General features: G+C 41.0%; 2 protein-coding genes across 2 annotated transcripts; one reads left to right on the top strand and one right to left on the bottom strand.

Moving 5' to 3' along the window:
- The first annotated feature begins 1,254 nt into the window (after positions 1–1,254).
- TEX28 (testis expressed 28) lies at positions 1,255–6,116 on the top strand. Its single transcript, XM_063293002.1, has 4 exons — positions 1,255–1,329; positions 2,894–3,534; positions 4,870–5,005; positions 5,802–6,116. Exons 1-4 carry the CDS (start codon positions 1,255–1,257, stop codon positions 6,114–6,116), a joined length of 1,167 nt encoding a protein of 388 aa, XP_063149072.1.
- Positions 6,117–7,871: 1,755 nt separating this feature from the next.
- OPN1MW3 (opsin 1, medium wave sensitive 3) lies at positions 7,872–11,209 on the bottom strand. Its single transcript, XM_063294242.1, has 6 exons — positions 11,071–11,209; positions 10,353–10,649; positions 9,783–9,951; positions 8,962–9,127; positions 8,173–8,412; positions 7,872–7,988 (listed from the first exon to the last, which is right to left on the bottom strand). Exons 1-6 carry the CDS (start codon positions 11,207–11,209, stop codon positions 7,872–7,874), a joined length of 1,128 nt encoding a protein of 375 aa, XP_063150312.1.
- Positions 11,210–11,903: the final 694 nt, after the last annotated feature.

The following is an 11,903-nucleotide window of genomic DNA, read 5'->3' as shown; positions in this document are numbered from 1 at the left end:
AAAGGTATCATAATTTATTAAGATTTATGTTGACAGCAGTAAGAATTAGTCTGGCACAACACTGGGAAAGATAAACCTTGCTGTCAATATGTTGAAAAATGTGCAGCTGTGGGAAAAACTATACATTCACATGAGATGTCTAATCAAATTCAAGCAGGAGTGGTTCTATTACATACAATATATCACATAGCAAGGCAAGCTAAGACACTAAGAATATAGTTTTTGAAGAAAAATATACACTTTTAAAATAATAATAGCAACAACAATAATTAAAATGATCCAAAGAGAAATTAGTAATAATATCCAAAGTAAAGTATAAGAATATTCAGGTAGCGGTGGGGGTGGAGAGAACGAAAGAGAGGAGAGTTACCAGAATGCCCTTTTTATAACATTTTTTAAAACCATTTTTGTTTGTTTTGCTTTTTCATTTTTTTCAAAATCCTTTCAAGTATTTCTTTTTCTTTTTGCTTTCTCTTTGCTTTTTTTGCTTGCATGTTTTACTTAACTAATAAAAAGAAGATTTAAAAAAATCAGTAGATTTTTAGATTACATCCTTTTGAACAAGAAATAATATTTTAGTAATGACCTCATTGCATTTATGCTGTTGAGATGCAGTGAAATTAATGCTTTAAAAAAATATATTCCATTTCAGTAGGAAGCAATTACATGTATTTACCCAACTTTGAGATTTAGTATTTTAGATGTTTATGTTCTATCTTTATCACATGGGAGTTGACTTCTGGACAAAGAGAACAGACTTACAGTCAAAAGACTTATGGTTCAGCATCCAAAAGACAAACACATGGTTCCAACTATTCAGTGGTTTGCAGAATTGATTAATATAGATCATCTCTGGATGACTGTAATGAATCATGGCTTCAATTTATTGATATGTCTATGTTTGTAAATATACATCTTGCATATTTTTGTTTCTTTTTTCTTTCTTTCTTCTTTCTTTCTTTCTTTCTTTCTTTCTTTCTTTCTTTCTTTCTTTCTTTCTTTCTTTATATTTCAAATTTCTATCACTGCCCATCTCTCCGGAAAAGGGGACAAATTTTATAATTTTGTGTATTCTTTTTCTTTGTTTTTTGTATTTCGTTAAAGAAAACTGTTTAAAAAAGAGAGATGTAGAAAGCCATAAATGTTATCTCTTAGCACCACATTTTAAGTAGTCCAGAGGCAGTTACAACTTAGCTTCAGCAAAGGACAAATTAATGTCGCTTTTGTGCACTTGTCTGTTTCCATACAGCATTCATGGTAGACTATAATTCAACCAAAGGAGAGCCCTCCCAGCAGGCAGAGGCTTCAACAAGTCAAGCTCCCAGTTCAGTGAGTGACCAAAAAATGCAGTTCTTCATTTTTTTTAGCTCATGGCTCTCTTGGAGACACTCTGGACCACAATCAGATTGTAGCCTGCATGTTAAGCAAACCCAGCCATATGTTTTGTGTGTCAGATGAACTCAAAAGTTGAACTAGTTTGGTAAACTATGGGAAAATTAGATATTGCTAAGTGTACTGTTTGAACACAGTCTATCACTATGTGATGAGATTCCATGCAGTAATGCCCCCTGGTTGTGACTATTGGTACAGGCAGTAGCAGCTGTCATGATTCAGGGAGAATGATATTGATGTCACTGCAGTGTTCTAATGATAGGGAACTTTCTGTGCAAAGGTACTTTCCCACAACAGAACAGAAGATAGGGCAAAAGTTAAGAAACACTAGTATTTTTGCACCTTACCAGCCACAATCAGATAGGACCAAAGTAGAATGTCATCCCTTAAGCATTATACCCACAGCTCATCACCTCACCTCAAATCTGAGCAGGCATTTCAACAGATTTTTGACCATATCCTTGTCTCCCAAGAACAGCAATGCATACTGTATATAACCAGTCTCTCCATGCCTTGTCTCTTTTTCCAAGGGATGCTTTAAGAGACAGGTGTGGTTGAGATAAATGGGAAGTTTTTCAGAAAACTGAAAAGGCAGCCAGCTGCTGAATGTCTCTCTGACATTGCCACCATGGTTTTACCCAATAAAGAAATGAGAGATTTTGAGTTGAACTTGTGTGTGCTTGTACATGCTGAGGTATACTGAGGAATCAGTGCCTAAATCCTCTGATGAAGCAAGAGAGGCAGTCAGGATGGAAGAGAATGAACAAGACTCAGAGTATAGTTCACTTAGGAGTCTTGTTTAATTTAGAAATTTGAATCAAGGAGGCAGCAAGAGCTAGCACTGAATATCCAGAGCAGGGTTTCTCAACCAGGGTTCTGTAGAAGCCTGGGGTTCCCTGGGAAATCACAATTTGTTTAAAAATTTATTTCAAATTCAGGCAACCTCACATTAAAGAGGAAAGTTTCATTATTTTTAGTTTAAGAACACTGTTAATTCATATATACAGGCCTACCCATGAAACGCATACAATAATTTTGTAGCTTGTGGCCTATATTTGAGCCTGAATGTGCAGGGGTTCCCCAAGGCCTGAAAAATATTTCAAGGGTTCCTCTGGGGTCAAAAGGTTGAGAAAGGGCTGATCCAAGTGACAGAATTGCCATAGGTTTGGCTGGAAAGAGAGATAGTTGTCTCTTATTCAGCATCCTAGTCCTTCTCACAATCTCCAAGTGATAGCACTGCATACTTTAAATAAATTTTTAAATGTATTGTGAAATTTATATTTATAGAAAGAGAAACCGACTGTCCTAGATGAAAGCAGAGCAGAGAACATGGGGGGAAATACAAAAAAAGCAGTATTAGCCTTAGCATTCTGGGATCACTCAAGACAAGTACATTGTTAGCTAGCAAATGGGGGCTCCATATAAAATATGACAATTCTGAGGTAGCTTAAATTGCTATACTTTTCTCTGATACTGTTGTCTTCCTGCTCCATCCTTGTAGCAGGTGGAGTCCAGTCGGGGACGCAGTTCCTCTGTTGCTTCTGGATCTTCCCAATCAAGTTACCGAAGTCCAAAGGATGCTCTACGCCATCGTATATTGCACTTGTCTGAATTGCTGCGGGTGGAGAAGGCCAATCATGATGACAACCTCTCCAGTTATGTGGAACTGGTGAGCAAAGCTGATCGGGAAAAGGCACCCTCCATCCGTCAAGCATTTGAACGTATCAACCAACGCTCCTCAGCTAATATTGCTCATCTTGAACAGCGTCTGCAGGATTGCATAGCCCAGCTGAGGAGATTAGAACAGAGATACTTATCTGTGGACAGTGGTGCCACCTCTACCCAGCAGCAACCCCTCAAGGGCAACGTGACCCAACAAGGGCCATATCACATACCCAAGTTCCGCCCTACAGAACCTACTTTAATAGAAGAATGCTCCGTCCAAGAGAACAAGGAAAATGAGTCTGTCTCAGAGGCAGGCCTTGAAGAGGAGAGCAAAAAGAAGCTTCAGGAGCTGAAGAGCCAGATCTTGGAGCTAACGGAATATCACAAAGTCCTAGAGAATGAGTGGCACGTTTTGGACGAGGCTTGGAAAGCTGATAAAAAGCAAATTATGGAACTCCTACAGGAGGAAAAGAAGAGGTGGGCATCTGCATTCTTGAGAACAGCAGTCCCCAGTATTCCATCTCCATGACATTGCGGGGCTTGATGGTCCCTTGTGTCCTGTTTCCTCCTACCACTCATTCTCTTAGAACAACAGAGCTTTGTCTTCAGTGCTGAATTCACTGCTGCTTTCCTGGATATGAAGCTCTTTGCCTCATATGCCACACTCACACAAAAAAGCAAGCACTTTTCCCCCTTGTGCTACTACTGTAGTGTCATAATACAGACCATAACTTGCCTATTTCTTCTGATCTCCTCCATGTTTTATTGACATTATTCAAAAACTTCCTGCTTTTCTTGTAATATGAAAAGGGCATAGCTGCAACCTCCTTAGCCAGGAGGAATGTTGCAATATTTCTTTAGAGAAAGACCCATCTTGCATACAGGGAATGAAAACACTTTTAGAACAATCAATCCCACATGAGGTGCCTTCTGTGTAGTTACTCCAAATTTATCTGTTTGCCTCCAGAGCAAGGCAGAAACACACTAGTAGTGGGTTGGTTTCTTTGCTGATACTTTCCATCCCACAACCCTCATTGCAGGTTTGTACCCTCTTTTAAAAGATTCCTTTCTAAGAAAGTAATGTCAGTGAATGAACAGATAGTTCTTCGTCTCCCTCCCTCCCTCCCTCCCTCCCTCCCTTAATAAAATAGTGTACCAGAAGCATGAAATAAGTGGCTAGACCAATGGCTGAGTTACCATTCCATTTGCTAGAAAATATCTCTGATATTTCAATTATGCAGCCAAAAGGAAGTCAGATTTGCATTGCCAATGAAGAAATTTGCTTTCAGATTTATTATGTCTATTTTCACCTTCAGATAATTTCATTTAGACAAAAGAATACCTGGAAGAGAACTGTTCAAAAGCATATTTAGCATAACAACTCAGCCTAGCCAATTTTACATCTACTTATTTTCATATCCTTGGCAGCAATAATGCCTTTCTAGTTCCAATCCTTGCTGGACTCCCAACAGTATTCCTTTTCACCAGTGTTAGATTCAGTGCTCTGATATACCCCAGGATGTTTGATTTCCTTTGTTTTCACATTCCCAAACCCAGATGGCCCTGGATACTTATAATCCTCTCTCCTCCCTTCTCCAATCCAGGATGAGCATAGTCACCCACTTCTTACACTGGAAGTGTCAAATCAGGAAGTAGAGCCAGCTCATCATAATCCATTTACAGCAATGCCTTAAGTGGTGAATGTAACAAGATCAGCCAGTTGGCTGGGAGACAGGGGTGGGGGCAGAGAGAAAGGGGAGTTAGAACACAGGACCAGATTACAGAACCTCACTTAATGCCACCCTTCTTCAGGCACTATCACCTGGAAATACAAGTGAATGATGTGGTACAACTAAATATCAATGAAATCACCAACCTCAAACATGATCTGGCCTGCACTGAGGAGAAGATGGTGTATCAGTCTTATGAGAGGTCCCGGGATATCTGGGTAAGAGATTGCCTAACTAGATGTACAGGTGCTGTGCATAGTACTGTTCTGAGGAGCAGGGAACAGGACAACGGAACAGGTTACATGTTGCTAGCTATGACAGAGTGCATAGAAATGCAACACAAGAAGAATGTGGAATATCCCATCTTACTCAATAGACCATGGCAACTGTCTTTAGAGAGAGCAGTGCATTTTTGCAATAATTAATGAAGGTTGCATTGACCGTCAACCTAGGGTGCCAGAAAATTCAGAGGATGCAGGATTATAGAATGATGTATGAGTGGTTCAAGCACTGGCACTGTTGTTGTTTTTTCTGCTGATAAGATCACCATGACCCTAGTTTTCTCTTTTGTACATACTGGAACACCAGTGTGTTACAATTAGCAACACCCATAAGTGGGATCCACAACAAAATGTTGCAGTGTGCCTTGTAACAGTCAGCATTCTGTGACCAATGAGCACAGTATTAATTGAGCTGTTTTGGAGTCCCCTCAACATTTCTCCCCTGAAGTATTTCCTCTCTGTGCTTTTGTAAACCCCAGGAACCTTCTCAGCTTGCTGGTATCTGTCTGTCTTGCCTAGATGGTGCCATTTGGGCTGCCCAGGGGCCAGAAAGCCAACCTTCCTCTTTGCATATACTGTATAAATAGAAGCATCAAAGAACTAGACCATGTGAACTTGCAAATGGCAAGTGAAAAACAAGAGTGTGGAAATCCACCCAGGGTTAACTGAAACAGTGTCTGGAAACTGGCTGGTCCTGTCCTGACCTCCTGTCTTTTCCTTGTCATTTTGGCAGGAGGTGCTGGATTCCTACCAGACCCGGCTTGCCAAACTGGAAACGCAGCAGCAAGCCCAACAGCAGGAGGCAATGGAGGTACCCCAGGCCAGCGTGTATAAACTTTATGGACAGCTCATGAACCTCCTGTTGACCATTGCTGCCATTCTCCTGGTGTGTTTTTCAACGATTTCAGCTTGTGTCCTTCCTCTTCTGCGTACTCGCTGGCGGGCCATGTCCACTCTAATTGTGATCATCATCTTAACTGCTGCCTGGAATTACTTCCCTGACATTACTGAGTTAGAATGGAAAACATGGCTTCCTTCAGCTTGGTAGTCAGACACCATTGGCACGAATATTTCTGTACCTATCCTGCAGCTTCTCAACCCATCAATAACTATTTATTTGTTTATTAAAATAAAAAAGAGTTTATCTTTCTGTTCTTTTTTTGTCCCTGATGGTTTCTATAACTATTGAAAACTAAATGACATAATGGTTTGAAAAACCATTCCATATGACAATCCACCTCTGGGTTCTAGCATCCCAGATGAGTTGAAAAAGATTGCAGGAAGCTTGAGGATTGGTGTTCATGCTTGATATGGAGGTTCAGCTTTCGGAGAGAGGAAAAGAGAGGAACAATTGCACACGCATACGTTTTGGGCTGATTGGAACATGAAAGAAAATAAATGGAACTTGACAGCTTTAAATCCTTGTACTCTTGTTTAAGCTATGCAGAATCAGCACACATTTTTTTGGTACCTGAGACAGGAAACCCTATTGCATTCTAACTAATAACAGAAACTATATCCTAAGTGCTCTTCTCACTGAGCTGACATGTCAGCTGAGGTTTCCAGAGGAGTGCTTCCCAAAACGTTCTATCTCATTGGTCAGATTTGTTTCTGTCCCACTTTTCTGCTGTCAGTCATGACCCATACTTTTCAGTTTGAGGCATTAGGTTCACCCTGCTTGATATCTATAAATATCCATTGTAAAAAATTAAAATTACATTGTTTGGACATTTCCCTTTTTCTGCTAATCCACAGTCATTATACTGGTACCTAAGGCAAATTCCCACATGCCTGGATACATTTCAAGCAATATACTGTATACTGTGGGCAAAGGGTAGCATTTTGCAACATCATTTGTAAGATACAAACTCAGCTTTTATACAGAAGTTAACCATTTTTGTACATTAATTAATTCAGTCTCACTGCTGTAGGCTTTTTAAAAATAATTTTTGCTCATTGCATTTCTAGCTAAATGTCCCATGGAACATGGGTGATTTTAATATCAAATACTATGTACAGAGTGGATCCTGTTGAGCCATGCGGAGGAGATACACAGAGCTCTGGGATGGCCAGAGTGCTAGGGCAGGGTCTCAGTTCTGATTTCTGCCAGAATTATGTTTGTTCCTAGGCAGAGCTAGAAATCAATATCTACAAACCTGCTGAGGCACAGAAATTTCAGGGAACTTCATTCATCCAGCCTCCTTTCAATGGATTCCCTGCACGCACCAAAAAACTTCATAGGAGGGGCAGAGCAAAAGATAATCAGAATAGACCATCTGTGGCCAACCTCTAGATTATCACCTTTTGTGGACACATCCATCTATCCATTCATATGAAATGGCATCTTGAAGATGGTGTGGATTCTCTATAAAAATCTTGGATAGACTTGCTTCACAAAAGTCATACACTTTCCACAGGAGCCCCCTTTGTTATGCCTCTCCTTGGAGTCCAAAGGATAAGTGAAAGATTAATTAAGGATACAATGATAGGGGATGAGCATCAAAACAAAACAAAACAAAACCTGTAGCCCCAGGAAAGTTTCAGAGTGGGGGAATATTTGAACATAGAAATCTGAACTTTCACTATCACCCCTAAATTACAATTCTGAAAGGAAAGCTGAAACACTTCCCTCTCCCTAGGAGAAATAGCAGCACCCAACCCAAGTCCAAGGAGAGGGTTTGTGACAATAGCAGCCCAATATGTCATACAGTCATAGGGAATCCATATGCTGTAGAAAGGAGAAAATCTCACTAAGGCTCTCCTGGGAGGCAGAACTGTCTTGATAACCAACAAGAAGAAGCTCTTATGCTGGTGATACAGAAGAGTTAGAGACAGATGAGACTTCAGTGCGGGAAGTAGAGGAAACTTCAGAACCATCATCCACTTTCTTGCCAAAGAGCTGCATTATGCAATTACGGAACTGCCAGGAGATATAGAGATGTCAATAAGCATTTACAAGTTTTCTGTCTTCCACCACATACAACATAATCCATATATAACATAATCTACATCCCCCAGTTGCTTTCTGTTCATTAGTCTTAATCTGTCCATCTCTCTCATTTCCAACAATTTCTAGCTATCCCTTCTGGCACAGAGCAAATTACCTGTCTGTTCATGAAGACATAGATAATTGGGTTGTAAATGGTGGCGCTTTTTGCAAAGAAGGCAGGCAAGGAAGCTGTCAAGGGGTGAAAGGCATAGCCTGGATTGGCAGCAGCAAAACAGGCAAAACTTGTATATGGTCCCCAGCAGAAAATATAGGCAAGAATCATGACCACTACCATCCTTGATACTTCCTTCTCAGCCTTCTGTGTTGATTCTGACTCTTTCTGCTGGGCTGCAACCTATGAGAGGGAGGAAAGAAATAAGGTTAATAAGGTATATTTTACATCCCTAGGCTATGATTTTGGACAAGGGAGAGAGAGGAGGAGTTTATCATGGAAACTGGATCCAGATTACATTTGAATCAGGATACCCTTTTATAAGTAAAGTAAGAAAAGCAGAGGTATGGAGAAGATGAACTTCAAGGAAAATTGGGAGTCCTTCTTGGCATCTGGGTAAAGGCCTTATTAGGAAACTGAGATGAGCCAGAGGACTTTTATAGAAGTGGAGATCACATTATGGGGAATCTTGCTAGGTATACATTGATAAGAAGGAATCTTACTTATGTGATTAAGGGTTTTCAAGTACAGTGACAGAACAGGGGTTCCATTAGGAAAGGTTAATTCTCTATATAGCTCTCAATCAGAGACTCCATAGCAGTGATACTTTAATTTGGGAGAAAGTGTTTTTTATAAGGAAGAGAGATCCAGCCACAAGGGACACAAAGGTGGGTACTAGAGAAAAAGGAAGGATATATGACTTTTATGATATGATATAATGTGTGTATTCACCGCACGGATAGCCATCCACACTTGCAAGTAGCAGAGGATGATGATGCTCAGGGGAATTATGCAACAGGTGATCATCAGGACAATCATGTAAGATTGGACACCAGGATCTTCATTGCCACTGAATACATCTGGACCACATGATGTTTTGAGACCATGGGGCCAATATCTGGTTGGGAGGAAAAGGAAGTCATTTTCACATTTGACATTTGAATAATATTTTGAGCCTGTCTTGGTATGTTTTATGTTTGTTCATATAAACAAAACAGAAGCATTTCTGATGCTGCACAATATTCTGACCAAGGTAGGTTTGACATACACATGACAAAGCAGTTGCACTCCGAATTGCTGTAGGTCTGAGCATTTGAATACCCTTTTATAGATTTCCTGCTCATTCTTCACCTCCTCATGAAAATAAATGCCAAGTGCAACGTTTAGTGACTTGTAGGTTAAAAGAGATCAATGACCCACATAACCCCACTTCTCATTGAAAGGAAGAAAGCCAAATCATTGACCCACTCTTCCCTATAAACATTCTTGATGCCCACCCTTAGCAAGACGTCTGTACAGCTTTAGTAAATGTATACATCTGGCTAATATAGAATTAGAATTAAAATAGTCTTACTGTCCCTATATTTGCCTGTCTCATCAGCACCTTTCTTCTATGCACATATGCTTACACTGTCTTGGGAACACAGTATCTTTTAGTTATGTTGGATTGCTGCTGAAAGTGATGGGAGTTTAGTCCAGCACATCTGGAGGACACCACCCTGCTCCTTGGTCTCCAGTGGTGCTGCTCTCTCCCATCCCCTCCTTATACTTACCTACTCCAGCCAAAGATTGGCGGTGCTGTCCAGGTGGCAGCCCATACCCAGGAGAAGAGAATGCCAGCAAGGGCCATTTTGGCATCAAACTTGAGATTTCCAAAAGGTTTGCAAACAACAACCCAGCGCTCCCAGGAAATAATGGCCAAAGACCAGAGGGCTGTGATGCCTGGGAGGGAAGAGCAGAAGAGGACAATAGTAAAGACATGGCTCTAATAGGTATGTGTGTGTGGATTATATGTAATCTATCATCACATTATAGAAATTCAGTTCCTTGCATGCTAAAACAGGAATACAAAACAGCATCAAGGGTCAGAAAGCTAAAATGGATATACTGAAGCCTTTACTAAATGTTCTGCCAGATGTGTCCTGAAATGCATGGGATTAATAGAAAGGAAGCAACTCAGGGACATGGAGGGAAAAGAAGCAGGGTGTTGGGTGATCTCAGAGGACAACAGGATTATAGGATGTCCTTACATCAGAGGGAAGAGGATAAGAGTATGACCTGGAGGGAAGGGATTGGGGTAAAAAGGGATTAAGCAGAAAACTTGATGAATAAGTACTTCTTACCACAAACAGAGACAGTATAACCCTCCACAACACACAAGGGATGGCCAAGGATGAAATAGCCAAAGAACTGGTTGATGACACTGATGGTGCTAGCAATAACCGTTTCACCCAAATCAGCTATAGCCAAGTTCACCAGAATCCAGTTGAGCGGATGCCGTAACTTCTTGAATTTGGCTGTGGCCACCAATACCAAACCATTAGTAAAGACTGAGGCAATGACAACAAAGACCATCCAGAGTGAAGTTAAGTTGTAGACCCATCGTGGTGCAATATGATAGTTTGGGCCTTCAAAAGGGTCTGCCAGAAGATGGACAAGGTTAAATATTAGAAGGATCCCAGCAAGCATAACAGTATCTCAGGCAAATCTATCTGGTATATACTCCACCAAAATAAGACAAAGTCCTATTCTTGCAAATAATTCAAGAGTTTATCCACAGGAAAGTGTATCTCTCTCTGTCTGACTTATAGCATACTAAAACCATCACCATCACTCCCCTTAGCTGGGCCCTTGAGAGTCCTTCCTTATCTGGAATCTTTCCAGTGGTGTCTGGCAAATTCCATTTCTGGACCCCTCTTCCAAAGGCCTTTAATTGTCAGGGTTGTAGTCAGCTGGAGAAAGTTTTTCTATTCCTGCTTCCCCTGCTCTGTCAAAGCTTATCCTGTGAACCGACTTTAGCCTGCCCACCTACCCCAGTTCTAAGGCCCCTGCCAAACTCACCACGGGTATTGTTGCTGTTGGTGTAAACAAATATACTTTCTCTAGTGGTATCTTCATCGTTGCGCCTCCGAGCAGCAAATACTGCCACATTCCAGGCCTCTGTCATGGCCTTTGATACTTCCTTCCCCCTTGTTTGCATTTCTTGCCCTCTCCCCTTCTCCCACGTTCTCTTTCTTTCTCAATTTTCTCTTTCCCTTGCGCTCTCTCTCTCAGTCCCTGATCAGTCTCTCCCATCCGATAGTCTATGCAAAGGTCCCGAGTCCTATCCATTTATATATCTACCCCCCCACCCCGGAAGATTAAGCTTTCATCTTGGAGAACAAGATTCCCCAAAGCCCTTAAACTTTTTATCCCTTAATTGGGCTACAATGCTACAATTTGGCCCTCTCCCTGTCTTATTTTCTTCTTCTTTCCCTCCTCCCTTGCCCTGTTGGCTGCACATTAACAGCTTGCACGTGTCCTGCGTCACCAGTGGTATCTTTGGCGGACACTTCGGGTGAGAGATGATCATGGAGGAGGGATTAAAGAGTCAAAAGAGCTCCACTAAGCTGCTTCACAGTGGCCTTTCCTTGCAATTTCCAAATGTCCCATTTTTCTACCGCACTCTAACTTTACTGTAACAAAAACGATGATTTGTCACCAAAGCCAGTACCCTGGCAACCTACCCCAAGAAATGAACTTCCAAATCTTTTTTATATAGATCAACAAACAAAGATGAACTTAACTTGCCAAGTACAGTGGCGTTGTCCCAGGGCCTATTCAAATGATGCCCAAATACTAATCACACAAAACCACTAAGTAATCTGTCTTGGAAACTCATTTCCAACCCTAGA

The sequence above is a fragment of the Candoia aspera genome, chromosome 2 (genome assembly GCF_035149785.1).
Source record: "Candoia aspera isolate rCanAsp1 chromosome 2, rCanAsp1.hap2, whole genome shotgun sequence".
NCBI lineage: Eukaryota > Metazoa > Chordata > Lepidosauria > Squamata > Boidae > Candoia > Candoia aspera.
Note: the sequence above shows the minus strand (reverse complement) of the source record. Positions and strands in the feature narration are given on the sequence as shown.